The sequence below is a fragment of the Tamandua tetradactyla genome, chromosome 2, assembly GCF_023851605.1.
Source record: "Tamandua tetradactyla isolate mTamTet1 chromosome 2, mTamTet1.pri, whole genome shotgun sequence".
NCBI classification, from domain to species: domain Eukaryota; kingdom Metazoa; phylum Chordata; class Mammalia; order Pilosa; family Myrmecophagidae; genus Tamandua; species Tamandua tetradactyla.
Window position 1 is genome coordinate 147,597,604 of NC_135328.1, and position 16,904 is coordinate 147,614,507.

The 16,904-nt window shown below is 42.7% G+C and overlaps 1 protein-coding gene across 7 annotated transcripts in view; it reads left to right on the forward strand.

Moving 5' to 3' along the window:
- TIAM2 (TIAM Rac1 associated GEF 2) overlaps positions 1 to 16,904 on the forward strand; it is a 136,679-nt gene that overhangs the window by 98,717 nt on the left and 21,058 nt on the right. For all 7 annotated transcript variants that reach the window (XR_013170834.1, XM_077149330.1, XM_077149328.1 and 4 more), the window contains 4 exons: positions 9,949 to 10,128; positions 13,315 to 13,383; positions 14,636 to 14,761; positions 16,533 to 16,641. Coding sequence is in view for 6 of the 7 variants with exons in the window: in XM_077149330.1 (XP_077005445.1) it covers positions 9,949 to 10,128; positions 13,315 to 13,383; positions 14,636 to 14,761; positions 16,533 to 16,641 (484 nt within the window). In the remaining variant the exon portion in view is untranslated. The remainder of the gene's footprint in view (positions 1 to 9,948; positions 10,129 to 13,314; positions 13,384 to 14,635; positions 14,762 to 16,532; positions 16,642 to 16,904) is intronic.

Genomic DNA, 16,904 nt, shown 5'->3' on the forward strand with positions numbered 1-16,904 from the left:
CCAGAGTGGGAAGACCATTGGATCAGGAGTCCTGGAGCCTTCTGCTTGTGATTAGTGGGCTTTAGAAAAATAGCCTCACAATTCTGAATCTGTATATCCAGATGCACCAGAAAGAGTGGGATAGAAGTAAGGGTCACACATGTGAAATGGATGTGTAAACAACAAGGAGCTCTAAGAAGGGTGCTGATAGTTAGCATGCACTTGGTATCTTTGTGGGTTTTGGACACATTATCTCCTTGAAGCCCATCTACTCCCCAACAACTGTGTAGAATAGATTCAACAAGACTCATTTTAGGACAAGGAAACTAAGATACGGAGAATTTAACAAAAATGCTCAGTGGTAGGACCAGGGTTCCAACCTAGCTCTCTCTAAAGCTGGTTCTTTCCACTACACCACACAGTCTAATAAGGAAACGTTGGCACTGTGGGTAATAGAAATAAGGGAAGAAAGAGAGGGAGGGGGAGGGAAGGAGGGCAACAAAAACTACTCTATGTTTAAATACCATAAATATATGGAATATGACATGCTTATTTATTCTAGAATTGATCTAAAGAAAGAGTAACTCCATTTGTCAGATTATAGAGCATGATATTAGTGATATGGACACAGTTTTTTGGTTCCTTTAGCTTAATTTACAAACTTGGTTAAACTACTTAAATGTGGTTTCTTGTTGTTTGGTTTTGTTTTTGCTTTAGCTTTAAAGAATCTATTTCATAACACTATTATGAAAGTTTCAATGGTTTTTATCATCAAATAATTTGAAATCTCTGGAAGAAAAGTTCATAAGTATGAGAAAGCAGAAATTAATAGCTCATATTTGCTTCTGAGTAGTAATTAGCTTTATCGATAATGTGAAGTATTGTTTTGTGCCATATACAGATAGTACTCCTATGTAAATGTTTTTGGTTTCAGCTTTTTCTTTACTAAATAAAATGTACATCTTTAAGTGTGCCATCATAAAATTTAAAAGAAAACAGTAAGACTAATATTTAATTAGGACATAAATATTGACTTATATAAATATTTTTATGTATATAAATTAGAAAAAAATGAGAAATAGTGTTTTATTCCTTGTAAAAAATTATGCCATTATATAAGCCTATAAATTAAAATAAGTACAGTACAAAAAAATAGATGTTCGTCTTGTTCAAAAATAACCATTTAAAACTTTATTTAGGGGCACACCTGAGTACAGTGATACTGGAACAGGAAGGCTCTTCTCCAAAATCCTTCTGGATTTTCAGGGCACCACAAGCTGAGTGTTTTAGCATGGGTGCTATCTGAGCATAGGAAAGAGCTCTAGTCATATTAAATCTATAATTTGGTCAGTAATTCTTAGAGGTTTCTCCAACAATGTCTAACGACTTTAACTTTTCTAATCTGAATATACATTTTTAATGTTGGTTTTCCCATTAGAGCCCCTTTCTTCTAGAATTTCATTTTTGTAGAGCTCAGATAATTAAAACTGCCATCTCCAAAGAGGTAAGGGCGCCTGTGTAAATGGACTTTTCATACACTTCGCTTACTTCTCTTTCCTTTGCTGCTCTTTGTCCCATCAGTGGTGACAGGAGAGGCATGGCAGGGAAATATTGCAGGTTTCAACAAGAGTAAAAGTAGCAGTAAGGAACAATCTTTGTCTTGAGGGTTCCTACAAAAATACCTCCCAAGATAAAATTATTGCATGGCAACAATATGTCATTGACAATGATACCTAATAAAAAGGTTTCTTGGGCCACAGCAGGGGGTCCCTTAGTTAAAGCGATGAAGGGCAGAGAGCAAAAAGTTGGTACAGTCTGTTACTGTGAATCCTGATCCCCACCCCATCCACCAGGGGGAGCTGTGAGTGTTTTATGTTCCTAAGGAAGACAGCCCAATCTCAGTAGCTAGAGCCAGCAGGGGACGCTACTTTATGGGACAACCCAGAAGCTAATCTAAGATCCCCCAACAGATATCATCAGGACACTGGAATAGGTGCTCTGGAATTATTTGGTACTTATAAAATAATACTTACATTATTTTATAAGAATTGCTCTCAGCTGGGTGCTTGGTCTGCTGCTGGGCACCCAATACTGCCCTATTTCTTGATTTTCTAGGTACAGTTAGCAGATAGAGTACAACCAGAAAGAAAATAGATTTCTTAGGGAGTCAGAAGGGAGGGATAACTCAGCTGAGGGGCAGTCTGGGCCTGGACAGCTGGGCAGAGCTGTCCTAAGCAGAGTGAGACCCAGCCTGAACTGTTAAACCCAAGTGTGATTTTTTCCCCCCTTTTCAGGATTCAACTTTATTGTCCTCAGTCTTCTAGTTATATCATAGACTTCACCTGCCCAGGAAATTGGTGGCTAATAAAAATATGTCAAAGTGCCACAGGGTCAAGAATTTGATAACAGTAGGAGCTCTTGACACTTTTCTCTTCAAATAAAGGGGCAGAGATGAATATGTTAGTGCTTTAGTGTTGAACCATTTATGCAGGAAAAAAGATAATCTGCATTTCAGTAAATTCTCAGAAATTTAACACTTAAACGCCTTTCCTGCAGAAACTGCTCAATGATATTCTGCAGGTTGCCAGGAATAAAGTCAGAGAAATAACTCTGGAAATATTGGGATTGAGAAATCCAACCACAAACATGGAAACCAACTAGAATTATAGCATTGGATAAACACACCAGGGATGAAGTTTTATTTGAACCCGGCCATCCTCATTTGAAGGGATATTAAATATAAACATGTAAGTTTACGCTAATTTATATGATTATTATTATGTGAGCAAAAGTAGGCTATAAGAAAAGTTTGGCAGGGATAAGCCCTCAGATAGAAGTTAAGGATGGGAGAGTGGGGGAAGACGATGGCAGTGGTGGATGAGACAGTCATAAATAATAAAGTACCTGTCCTCCAACAAAATGAATTGAAAGTTTTCAGTTTTAGATATTTCTTTAAATAGATAAATATATTTAGAACGACTGTAAAATGATATGAAGAAATCACCTGTAGAATTTAATACCTTAATGTGCCAAGTCACAAGAAAAGCAAACGGATCGATCCTTACAGCATCAGAAAGCAAAGTTAAAAAGCAAAGTAAAAATCATAAATATGAAATGTTGTCATATAGACAAAGTAGAACAGTAATATATAGACCAAGCATGAAATTTTAAAAAATAAAATGAAAGCATCTGTCTTCCAAAAAGCCAAATAGGTCGGTGTTTATTTACTTACCTAAAACAAAACACAAAGACCACAAAGCAAAACAAAAAGAGAGAGCGTGAAAACAAACCCCAAACAAAAACTGAGAGGTGTAGCAAAGATATATTAGTTTCAAGAAAAAGTTAAAAGGGAAGCCGCAGTAATATTTGTATTAGGGAAGGTGGAATTTAAGACAGTGTAAAGCAGGAGGGCACATTAAATCTTGGTGTAACCAACAACATAGCAATGCAGAATAAAGTAAAACAGTTAAGATAAATTAAGTAAAAAGTCGTTTTATGAGCTTCAGAATTGAGACATGTGAATACATAGGTGTCTTTTTTGGTTTTTTTTTTACATAATTGAGAGCACACTATTTAAAGGTTTCCTATCTTATGTGAATTAAGGTGGCATTTGTAGTCTCTAGACAAAGAGCGTGTAAAAATCATTTAAAAAATTTACACTTAGAAAATTTCAAATTTTAATTCAGACTTATATTTGAAAGAAGAATTGTTTTTTTAAAATCTGGATTCACTTCTTTATCAGGGGTCAGCAAACTTTTCCTGTAAAGGGGCAGATAGTAAACATTTTTGCTTTGCAGACCATAGAGTGATCTCTTTCTCAGCTGCTCACATCTGCGTTCCAGTGTGAATGCAGCCCTCAAATGAGGATGGCCTGGTTCAAATAAAACTTCATTTACAAAATCAGGCAGCAGCCCAAATTTGGCTCCCAGGCTGTAATTTGTAGTCTCCTGCTCTAGGATCCACCTTAACTCACCTATTTGCTTCCGACAGGGGTCATCAAAGCCTTTTTTGTTTGTTTGTTTGTTTTACACCCTGGGTATTGTATCTTTGCATTTAGAAGTCAAGGAAAAATTCAGACCCACATGTGTCTTCCTTGATGGGTGGATTTAACTATACATCAGAAATAGGCCACATCTTTCTTTCTGGGTTACAAATGGGAAGAAAAGACATCAGTACCTGGAACAGGTGGGACATACTAGAAAGGCTGAACCATTTTGTGTAAACCTCCTAAAAGCAATATTGAAGCGTGCAGTATTTTGTGTGAAACTGGTGCCCGGTGGCACAGAGAAGCTTTCCTGCCCCTTGAAACATCCTTGGCAGAGAGAGTGCGTGTCTTATTCATTCCTGAACTCAGACCAAGCTCCCGTTAAATAAGGAAACTGAGCAGAAGGCAGGCAGCGAGGACACACAGGCCTGGTCCCCCTCCCTTCTGTTTGCAGTGGCTCCGCCACTTGGCACCCTGCCCCCACTACCACCCCATGAGCTTGGTGCCTCCCTGGCTCCAGCACAGCGCCCTGAGCTGCCTGGGGGGTGGTGCCACCTGATCACTGGATCTTCATTGTTTGGTACACAAATGCCACATAAATGCTTTCTGCTTTTGCATGGACAGCATGTCCAGAGTTGGCCCGGACTTCCCTTGTCCTAGAACTCTAGGTGACTGCCTCTGGTCCCTGGGTTCTTCCTGCAGATTCCACCTTGTCTTACTTGCCCACCCGTTAAGGCTGCCCCCATCCCTGCCCACAGCCCTCCTGCTGCCACCTCTTCCTGTTTTCCTCCGTTGCCCCTGCTGGCTCTGAGATACTGTTTCCCACCATCCTGCTGATCACATTTGGGGATAACATTAGATCTTTTTGTGAGTTAGACCACGACTTTAATGGCATGCACAGTGAATTGAGAAAAAGTCTTTTGTACAATATTTAGGTACCCAAGTTTAAACTCAGGGAAGCTTTTCTGACTCAGCTCATTTGCCAGAGTATCGTAGCTCATACCATACTTTTGCACTGATGTGATTTAATAATGCAGACTCCTCCTGGCACCTTATAATCCAGCCACCCACCAGGGCTAGATTGGCTTTGACAGCGGGTGATCATTCACCCAGGGCCCAAAGGTATTTTTTATTCTTTCCAATTTTTTTTTTTAAGAGACTATAAAAGTAGCAGAAACCTAGTTCTCCTACCTGATAGCCTGGTAACCTGGGGTCTTGCAGTTTACTAGAGCTGCTATGACAAATACCACACAACAGGTTGGTTGAAATGATGATTTACTGGCTCACAGTTTTGAGACTAGAAGAAGTCCCAAACCAAATTATTGGCAAATTTTGCTTTCTCCTGGGGTTTGTAGCTCCAGGGCTGGCTGCCGGAATCCTTGAGGTTCCTTGGCTCATATATCTGCCTACCATCACGTGGAAACGTCCACTTCTTTTTTCTGCTTTCCTGGTTTTCTATGGACTTCCAGCTTCTGGCTCTCTTGCATTTCTCTGACTTCTGGCTTTTTCTCTTTGCAAAGCCTCCAGTCTTAATCCAATGTAGATTATAATCCAGTGTGGATTAAGATTCCCATTCAGTTGGCCACACCTTAACTAACATCCTCAGAAGGCCCAATTTACACTTGATTAAGGAACATGGATTAAGATTAAGAACATGTCTTTGCTGGAGTACATAATTCAGTCTGTCTCACTTTATATGATGAAACTCGGATTCAGTCTACGTCAGTGGCTCAGTATGAAGCTGGCCAGCAGGTCCAGGAAAGGAGGACGGGGGTAGCGGCTGTGATTGTGGATACCAAACTGGTGATGAGACAGTTAAACAACCAGTGTGTGGCTGTCTTTCCTTTTAGGTCTGTGTGTTGACTATGTCGCTTGCTGATTTTCCCACCAAAGTTAACACCCTTTTCCTTTAAACCAGGGATTCAGAAGTAGTATGCATTGCTTGCAAACGCTGTCATTCATCTTAAAGTGTTTCATTGTGAAATGGCAATTATGCGGCACTCTGAAACCATTTTTCCTAGGCTTAAAGTGATTTTTGAGCCCAAGTATGCAAAGAGATAAAAGGACGGAAAAAGGAGTTTGCAATGCTGAGAGTCCCTGGATGAGGACAGAGCTGCAAACTGAGCCAGGAAAGATGGGGGCCACAGCTCAGCTTCTGAGGAGATGTCGGACTCCTGGTTAGCACTGTTTCCTCAAGTAGCTACAAAATCTCGGTCCCTGTCCCTAATAGTTCTGGACCATTTGATAGATCCTTCAGTGATTCTTTTTTTTTTTTTAGGTTTCAAAATCCACAGAGGGGGGTAAAAAGAGAGATAAAAACCCATAGGGAAATTGAAAAGCCACAGGTAGTGATGCCTCTAAATAAGTGCAAAGTAAATATCAACATTGTTATTAACAGGAGAACAGATTTTACTGATTCAAGTCAAGAGGAGGCTGTCATGGTGTTTGATGAAGATGATTGTACCAGATGGGGGTTAGGAGGGTCATCTGAGTGACGTGGAGCATGGTTTGAAAGAAAGAGAGAAGCTGCCTCTGCTTTCCTCCAAGGGGAATCTAAGGGGAGGCACTATCCTAAGTTTTAAGCTACTGCCACGGAACGGAGCGACCATATGGACTCTTTGAGGAGAGAGAGATTCAGCTCCCATATAAGGAAGCAAAAGGTGTCCTTGTCTGGGTGCCTTTTGAAGGAAGAACAAAACCACAATAAAACTCTGTTTAGATGTCTTAATTCAGGGCTTCTCAGTGAAATGTGCTTCATGTATAAATAAAATCAGATCATTTCTGGCAGGGATCAGTCAGCTCAGTGTAACCTCAAAAACCTAGAAACATTTGTTTTTTGTTTTGTTTTGGTCAGTATCACTGCTTTTCTGAATATCATAATTTTAAGGGGAAAATGTTTTTGTTTAATCTTTTTATGAATTCTAAAGGAAATATTTGCTGTGTGCCCTCTTAAAAAAGGAGAGGCCCACTGTGAACCCCTGGAGTATATGGGGGGCTGCACTCTGGGATACCTGGGACCCTACAAATCTCAGCTGACATTCGCTTTGGGGAAGTCAGTCTTACCAGAAGTATTCCTTAAAATGAATTCTGGGTTTTCTCAAATGGCAAGATACTTTATTTTTGAAATCTCGTTATTTTAACGCCGTTTTGCTAGGTGTGATTTTTGACGTCCCAGTAAGGCAAAGCTGCAGTCTCACCAGATGCCATTTAACTTATGGTACATTTTGTCAGATCTTATTTTATACAGTATATGCAAGCTTAATATAGATTCTATAGCCCTGGGAACTGTTATTTTTCAGGATTGCAAAATTATATTGTCTGAGCTTGCGTTGCAAATCCCAGTATAGAGATTTCAAATAAGTGAGTTTCGGAGTGAATATTATCATCACGGGCTGTTTAGCTCAGCTACAAGGGTCATTCCCAGAATCCCTGGGTCATGCTGTATCCTCTCTCCTTCTTTCTGTCCCGTGAGCTAGGGCCACACATTTTTTTTTTTAAACATAACAACATACAAACACAAACATTCTTACCATGTGATCATTCTATTCTGGGTATATAATCAGTAACTCACAGTATCATCACATGGTTGTATATTCATCACCAAGATCATTTCTTAGAACATTTGTATCAATTCAGAAAAAGACAAAAGAAAAAAACCTCATACATACCATACCCCTTATCCTCCCTCTCATTGATTGCTAGTGTTTCCATCTACCCAATATATTTTAGCCTTTGTTTGCCTATTTTTTTATATACCCCTTATCACTCCCTTTCATTTATCACTATCATTTTAATCTACTACATTTATTTTAACATTTGTTCCCCCTATTATTTATTTATTTTTAATCCATGGTTTACTCATCTGTTTGGGCCATACACTTTTATGTGGTCATCTTGCAGTATAGACCCTGCGGACAGGGTGACCTGCTGATTCCGTCCCTCTCTTGGGAAAGCCAAGCAGGTGCTTTCTCACGCAGGCCACATTAGCAGCAATTGGGAGGCTTTTAAAAAATACCCCTGTCTGGGACCCCAGAGATCCTGATACTACTAGTCCGGGCATGGGGGATTTGTTAAGCTGTCTGTCTTAGTTTGTCTGACCTGCTATCACAAATACCATACAACAGGTGATTTGAACAACAGACGTTTAGTGTCATGGTTTTGAGACTAAGTTCAGAAGTAAGGTATCGGCAAGGCTAACTTTCTCCCCTGCATCTGTAGGGCTGCCTGCTGGCAGTCCCTGGGGTTCCTCGGTTTGCATCTCTGCCTCCCATCACGTGGCGAGTGCCTCTCCTTTCTTGTCCCTGCTGTCCCAGTTTCTGCTGACTTCCTGTTTTTCCCTGTCGCCTTTCTTGATGAGACCTGCAGTAATTCCCCTAGGCCCATCCTGATCAGTGGGCCACACTTCAACTGAAACTGTCGTCTTCAAGACAGCGGGTTCACACCCACAGGAACGTGGATTGAGATTAAACACGTGTGTGTTGGGGCACCTGATTCACCCTACCATGGTCCCCAAGCAAAGTGGGCATGTGGGCAGCGTCGAGGCCCATGGTGAGGGAGTGGGGGGGAGGAGGGTGGAGTTGGGAGTGCTTTATGCTCCTGGGGGGTGCTTCAGGATGCTCCTGTCCTGGGAGAGAAGGAAAGGGCCTTCCTGGCTGCATCGCTCTAGCCTGCATCCACCCTGGCCCACTGGGCTCGCAGGGCACACGGGCAGGGCTGCAGTTCTCCAGTGATGATGTGAGACATTTGGCTAGATCAGATACACTCTTGCTTGGTGCCTTGTATGTCCTTAAGATCCACATCTGTTTTCTTATCCTTAGGAAGTTTACCTAGACACAACCAGGCTCCTGAGAGGCATCGTCTGAAATGTGCTTATATTCACAGTTAAAAAAACTAGTGGGAAATATTTAAATCCAAGGCGGAATCCTTAGTATGTACATATGCTTTGAACTGTTTTAGAAGTAAATTAATTAAATTCTATGTGTATATTTGGAGGTTTGGCAGCTCTTGCACGGTGGATCTAACTTTTGCACCAGGATTTATGTACAAAAAAAAAGAGGAGCGATTATATTGAAGGACCCAGGTAACCCCAGACAGAGTGATGCAGGGTGGGCATGTGGGCATTTAAGCTGGACACAGGAGAGTTTTGGTGGAAAGTCGCCCACCAGGCTGGGTGGCATTGGTCACCTGGCCGGGCCCTCTGTTAGCACTCTTTGCCAGGGCCCAGCTGCTTTGTTGTTCACGACCAAATTCTCTTTGCTGTGAGCCATCGCCCCCCTGTCCTTGCCTTCTGCTGCACTCTCCACCATCAAGGCAGGGCCCTACATTTCTCATGCATCTTGGCCTCTCCTTCCATCCCCAGCATACACAGCAGCACACAACATCCTAACTCAGAACTCTACTATCTGGCGCGAGATGGCAGCACTCAACAGCGTGGCTCTGAGGGCAGAACCCCAGGCCATGGCGCACTGTGGCAAGGTCACCCCAAATTGCCGTTGTACCACCCCACTCCCCAGTCTCCTGGAGCTGTTTTGCTATGGGAGACTTTTTAAGCCTGCCATTAAGCCTGCCAGGGGTAGGGGACAGAACAGACCAAATGAAGCTGGCTCTTCTCTGTGCTCTTTTGAAAGTACACATGCTTGATTTTAGAGCAGCCTCTCCTGGATCATCAAGGGCTCCCGCTCCTCCTGGAGACCCTGTCCTTTCGCTACTAAAGAAGCCTCTGTCCCACTAACGCCATGAAAATGGAAAGCATCACGTGTCAGGTCAGCACGTGAATGCAGGTGTAGGTCTTCCTTCCTGCAACCTCGAGTGACAGCCAGAGCGGTTTTAGGTGAAGGAAGCATTTTGCCCGGGACGTGCGTTCTGCTGGGGCTCCTGAAAGAACGCTGGATGAGGATACACGCACGTGCCTGTGTCCCCGGGGGCCAGCTGCTGCTAACGGAAGGCACCTTTTACACACTTTTCCGCTCCTTGTCCCCTCGCAGAGTGCTGAGCAGATCACTGCCCTGTGTAGGAGTTTTAACGCCACCCAGACGAACGGCATGGAAGGGCCGGGGGAGAGTCGGGACCTGCCTCCCAGGCCCTTGGCCCGCCACCTCTCCGAGGCAGACCGCCTCCGAAAGGTCATCCAGGAGCTGGTGGACACCGAGAAGTCCTACGTGAAGGTAACAGACCCGCAGGCCTTCTCTCCTGCTCTCTCCTCCCCTTGGCCACCAGGCAGCAGCATGCTGGCAGGTCCCCAGGTCGCACCTACCTGCACACTTGGGCCATGAGGGACATGCTGCTTCACGAAAAGGAGCAGATCTCTGCAGAGATGGGAGGAGAGTGGGGGACCATGGGAGAGCTCAGAGGCTGGGGGGCGGGGGCGGAAATGAGATTCTCGCCTTGCTTTGTTACCAAGGTAGCTCTTGCTATGGAAACAGATGTTCTGGTTTGTCCTTCGCCATCTGTGGGAAGGGAGGCTGCACTGGTTCAGTCGGAGGGGGATGGAGAGCATTCTTGGGGACAAGGAGCTTGTGAACACCTCGTACGCAGTGACTGCGATCCAGGGTCCCACGACACAGGCAGCCCCCAGCTCCAGCCTGCCTGCTGGTGGTCCCTGGGAAAAGCAGAAACTCTTGCAGCGATCTGCCAGCCACAGATGTGACCTACACCCTCGGGGTACAGGGAGTTGCTGAGTAGATAGAGGACCGAAAGGCTTTGATCGTTCATCTCAGAAGCCCCCCAGATAGTGGTTTGAGAACAACTTTATGAAGAATGCAGGAAATGGGAAGACAGAGCTCCTTAAGTGTGTGTCCCCAAGCTCCTTCCCTTTGGAGACGGCTGGGAGCAGCCTGGCATGGTGCAGCGGGCAGAGAACCCAGGCCTGGCTTTGCCTCCAGCAGCTGCATGACAGACAGTCCCCGCCACTCCCTTGCCCAGGGTCTGAACAGGTCAGCAGCTTGGCTTTCTAAGGACCTTCCAGCTCTCACATGCTGAGCCCAGGAATGGAGTCTGGGCTCACTCATGGCCTCAACTTCTTTAACCACAAGACAAGCTTGCTCTTTCATCAATGCCACGCTAGTTTTACTTGGTCTTCAGCAAAGGCCTTATTCATACGTAGCCACAGAGTGCTGGCCATAGCATCTTGTTTTGGTCCCATGGGGGAAAAAGGAGAGTTATGGAACATTCAGTTTAACTCCATGTTCCATAATTTCACGTCCCACATATAAGGTGCAGAGAAGAAGTGAGCATTCAGAGAATTCAGATTAGATTTCCTGATAATCCTGTGTAGCCACAGTTTCCCTTTTTCCAAGAGGCTGTGTGAGCTTTGGGAGTTTTTGAGGCTTTTGAGCCCTTCTGCCATCTTGGAATAAAGCGTTCTCCCCAGGGAATCAAGGGCAGACTTGAGAGTGGATTCCCTGTCCCTTTATTTGTTTCTTGTTGTCATTATATTTTTATTCTTCGACTCCCCTGCACCGGGTCATTTTTTTTTATTAATTAAAAAAAAAATTAACTAATACAACATTTAGAAATCATTCCATTCTACATATGCAATCAGTAATTCTTAATATCATCACATAGATGTATGATCATCATTTCTTAGTACATTTGCATCGATTTAGAAAAAGAAATAGCAAGATAACAGAAAAAGAAATAAAATGATAATATAGAGAAAAAATACAAAAAATATATAAAAAATAAAAAACAAACAAACAAAAACTATAGCTCAGATGCAGCTTCATTCAGTATTTTAACATAATTACATTACAATTAGGTAGTATTGTGCTGTCCATTTTTGAGTTTTTGTATCCAGTCCTGTTGCACAGTCTGTATCCCTTCAGCTCCAATTACCCATTATCTTACCCTGTTTCTAACTCCAGCTGGTCTCTGTTACCAATGACATATTCCAAGTTTATTCTCTAATGTCGGTTCACATCAGTGGGACCATACAGTATTTGTCCTTTAGTTTTTGGCTAGACTCACTCAGCATAATGTTTTCTAGGTTCATCCACGTTATTACATGCTTCATAAGTTTATCCTGTCTTAAAGCTGCATAATATTCCATCGTATGTATATACCACAGTTTGTTTAGCCACTCGTCTGTTGATGGACATTTTGGCTGTTTCCATTTCTTTGCAATGCACCAGGTCATTTTGATGGGGTGCCATGGTGATTGGCAAGATGGGTGCTGCGTGTGAAGTGGGCAGAAAGGACCGACTCTCCCTTCTCTGCTAGAAGCCTGCACTTTGCTTCCATAGGCTCCCAGTGCCGCGGCTCCTTGCCGCCCCCAGCTCAGTGCAGACCTGCCCTGGGTGTGCACTAAGTCCTCCTGCGCGGGCTTAGCCTTGATAAGGAATGAGTGACCGGTCCACCACCATTTCTGATGAAATAGCCAGCACCTGGTGCCCACTGAAATTCACACACATTCTTTAAAATTTTTTTTAATTTCTTTTTTGTTGCTGACATCTAACCCTGAATTTTCCTTGTGTTTGTTGTTTCATCTAACCTGGATCCCTGCATGCTACTTGAAATTTCCAGCACTTGTGTGTTCCCAGATGTATGATTCAGTAACTTCTCTGCACTGCAGCTGCCACTTGTGGAACAGGGTGAAGGAGGGAAGGCTAGGGAGGTTTTTGTTACATCAGGGGCCCATCTACTTGCTCTCAGAGCCTGCAGCCCGGGTTCTGGGGCATCAGCCAGACTTTAGCGCCCAGCTCCATCGCTGAGGACATGGGGGGCCCTCAGGCTTTGCAGAGCTCTCTGGGGGCTTGGATCTTTCCTTGTCAAATGTGGGAGGCAAAGTAGGTGGCTTTGTAGCTAACTACTACTAATATTTTGGGCCCCAAAATTCTTGAGAGTAAATGCAACAAGAAAAAGAAGTCTCTTCTAGCACTGAATTATATCCAGAGCTTGGCTTCACATTATCAAATTAAAAGCAAATCTTATTTAAAGATTTTATAAATACAGTGCCCTCCCACTTTTCTGCACTGCCTAGTTTACTAGGACCCAGCTATGGCCTCAATTATCAATAAGACAACTGTTCGTCTTTGGAAAACTTTCATTGCCTCTGGATATGAGAGATGGAAATTCTGCTACTGCCTCAACCACCAAGTTACGGAGCTTCCCAGGCCTGGTCTGGGAGCATATTTAGTTCAGCAGAGCAGGTGATCAAGACAGCTGTTGGCTGTACCTGTGACGGTCGCCTCGCCGAGTGAGGGTGGAGGTAACAGCCACTCTTAGGGTCAGGGTTTTAACCAGACATGACGTCGTCCTTCCCAGCAGGAGCATCTGGAGCTGCGGCCGGGCCGCGGTGGTCTTGGGTATGGTGGGGCCCTGCGTGCTGAAGAGACTCTTCTTTTGACTTTCAGGATCTGAGCTGCCTCTTTGAATTATACTTAGAGCCACTTCAAAATGAGACCTTTCTTACTCAAGATGAGGTAAATAATCCCTTCCCCTCTGTCCGCCGGTCCATGGCTTATCTCCTCGTGTCTAGTAAATCTCCTAGGGGGTTACACTGACTGACCCCAAAGAACATCCTAGACTCATCGTCTCCAGAGAGTCCCAGCCTTGGCGATAGGTTTCCTCAGGGGTTACTTTTGTGGCCTTGGCCACGTGAAGCACGGAAAAGAACTTGGAGACGCAAAAGTACAGGTCTGCCCTTTCTGTAGTAGAGGGAGAAGTGACAAAGATCATTAAAAAAAAAAAATTTAATTTTTAGAGCAGTTATAGGTCTACAGAAAAATCATGCAGAAAGTACAGTTTCCATATACTACCCCCACCACACACATTTTCTCCCATTATTAACATTAATAGCGTGCTACCTTTGCACAATTGATGAACCAATATTACTGCAATGGTATTGTTAATTTAACATCCATAGTTTACTTTAGAGTTCACTCCTTATCACATGGTTCTACATTTGTTTTTTTAAACAATTTCTATTGTTGTAACATATATACAATGCATACTTTCACATTTTAACCACTGTTAAGCATACAGTTTAGTGGTGTTAATGACATTACAACGTAATTTTCTTTTAAACCACACACCAACCCACTACCAACACCTTGCACTAGTGTGGACTATTTGTTACAATTGGTAACAGCACATTATTATAATTGCACTATTAAAAACAATCCAAGGTTCATCTTAGGGTTCATTGCTTGTACAGTGAAGCTCCATGGATTTTTAAAATTTCTATTCTGTTACAATACATACAACCTAACATTTCCCTTTAATCATATTCAGATATATATAATTCAGTCCGATTAATTTACCTTCAGCGTTGTGCTATCATCACCACCATCCATTGCCAAAACATTTCTATTGTTCCAAATAGGAACCCTATGTATTCTAAGCCTAACTTCTATTAAAAATCACTTCTTAATAAGAGCATTATAAATGGTAAGTCACCATAATTAGTTCTTTTCTACTAACTTCCATTTTTCCTGATTGGAATATGGGGAGTTTTACATCCACCGAAAAAGTCATTCTAGAATTGTAAGGACTGGCACTGTAAGACTCTGTATGTATCAGCTAAACCCCATAGTGAGTGTGCTTGAAAGAACTGACTTTTGTCTACTTCTTGGCGATGATTTCATTGTGATTGATACCTGAGACTAAGAGTTTGCGTTGCGTCAAGATCTTCTTAGCCTAAGACCCTCTTTTTAAAACCCAATCTTCATACAGATGGAGTCCCTTTTTGGAAGTTTACCAGAGATGCTTGAGTTCCAGAAGGTGTTCCTGGAGACTCTGGAGGATGGGATTTCAGCATCATCTGATTTTAATGTCCTTGAAACCCCCTCTCAGTTTAGAGTAAGTATTCAAGACTTGGTTTTAGAGCAAAAGTAGGGGGCATACAGTGCAAACTGCTCCCTGGAAAAAGAATTCCTTGACCACTGTCCCTTTGTTAGTTGACAAGAGAAATTTAGTGCCTTCACTGCATTGTTTTCTTCTGGCTGGTAAAAGCTATATCACCTCACCCCCACCGACACCCTAGAGTAAATGCTTCTGGTAATCAAAAGTCTGAGCAGCACTGCATTTGTGGCATTGCCCACGTGCAGGCTCCTTACTCAGCTTTCCTAGGGATATAGAGGGTGAGTTCACCTCCCCTCCTCTTGTTTGTCATCCATCGTCACATGAAACGAGGATGCAAAGCATGGGTTTGTGTGGCCTCCTTAAATCAACTGCTGTGATGTTATTATATGCGAACTAATTAGAATAAAGTGATTTTCTTCCCCCCAAAATTGCATTGATAGAGCTGTGTCTCATTCTTTTTCTTTTACTTTCTAAATATTAATTTTTATTGTGGATATATATATATATATATTTATATAAATAACAAAATTTGCCATTTTAACCATTTTTAAGTGTATAATCCAATGGCATTTGTTACATGTACAATCCTGTGCCCCCATTACCACCGTCCATTACCACAATTTTTCGTCACTCAAAACAAAAAGTCTGTACCTGTTTAAGGAGTAATGTCCCCATTCTCCCTCCTTGAAGACCTTGGTGATCTTTGATCTACTTTCTATCTCTATGAATTTGCTTCTTCTAGATATTTCCTATAAGTGGGACCATACAACATTTGGCCTTTTCTGTTTGGTTTGTTTCCCTAAACATAATGTCTTCAAGGTTCATCCATGCAGTGGCATGTACATGTATCAGAACTTCATTCCTTTTTAGGGCTGAACAACACTACATTTACAGATATATGACACCATCTATCCAGTCACCTGCCGGTGCACACTTGGGTTGCATCTGCCTTTGGGCTGCTGTGAACAATGCTGCCAGGAACATTGGAGTACAAGTATTTGCTTGTGTTCCTGCTTTCCATTCTTTGGGGCATATACGTAGGAGTGGAATTGCTGTGTCATGTGGTACTTCTATACTTGACTTTCTGAGGAACTGTCCGACTTTTCCAGTGCAGCCACAGCATTGTAATTTCCCACCAGCAATGTACAAGGGTTCCAGTTTCTCTGCATTCTCTCCAACACTTGTTATCCACACCGCCACCCCACATTTTTATTTTTAACAATAGCTATCCCAGTGGATATGAAATGGTATCTCATTGTGGTTTGAGGTAGAGCCTTCTCTACTGTCGGGTCCTCTCTCCAGTGTGAACGTCTGTGATTGATAAGAAGCCTTTCCAGGGAATGAAAGACGGCAGGCAGGAGTAGGGTACAAGGAATATGCAGTGCCAAATAATTGAGAGCTGGCTGTTATTAATTAACTTCTCAGGTCATTCATATCCACCTTGTCAGATGCATTTTATAGAACTTTTTTTCATGTCCTTTGGTTGCATGCTGTGTCAACAGGCTCTACTGCCAGGAGTTTTTTTCACATAGATAATAAAACAGTCAAACTAAAGATCAGCTAGGGGAATCCCAGGGCTGTTTTCCACCGACTGTGTAAGTGGAGCAGGCCTGTGTTTACTGAGGTAAGTGACTTCTCTGTGGTATTTATGCCCTGGGGCCTGAAAGACAGATGCCTTGGAGAGCTCCTGAAGCAGTTGCATGCCCTGCTGTAGACGGCAGAATGTAATCAAATCAAGTCTGATTTGACGTTTTCTCTCCCATTTTAGAAATTACTGTTTTCCCTTGGAGGGTCCTTCCTTTATTATGCAGACCACTTTAAACTGTACAGCGGCTTCTGTGCTAATCATATTAAAGTACAGAAAGTTCTAGAACGAGGTAAGCTGCTCATACCTTTTATAAAAAAATATTATAAAGAATAAGTGTATTTAACAGATAGGGGTAAGTATGATTTCAATTGATTGTGCTTCATTCTTGACCTTGAAAGTGACAGCTAATAAAGGGAAAGTTTTTGGTTTATTTCATTATATTGGTAGCAGCAAGCAAGTGTGCCTGACGGACATATTGCCTTGCCATTGGGTCATTTTGCTACTTAATTCTTAGGTAAACTCCTTTATCTAAGAACTTGCAACCATAAGCCC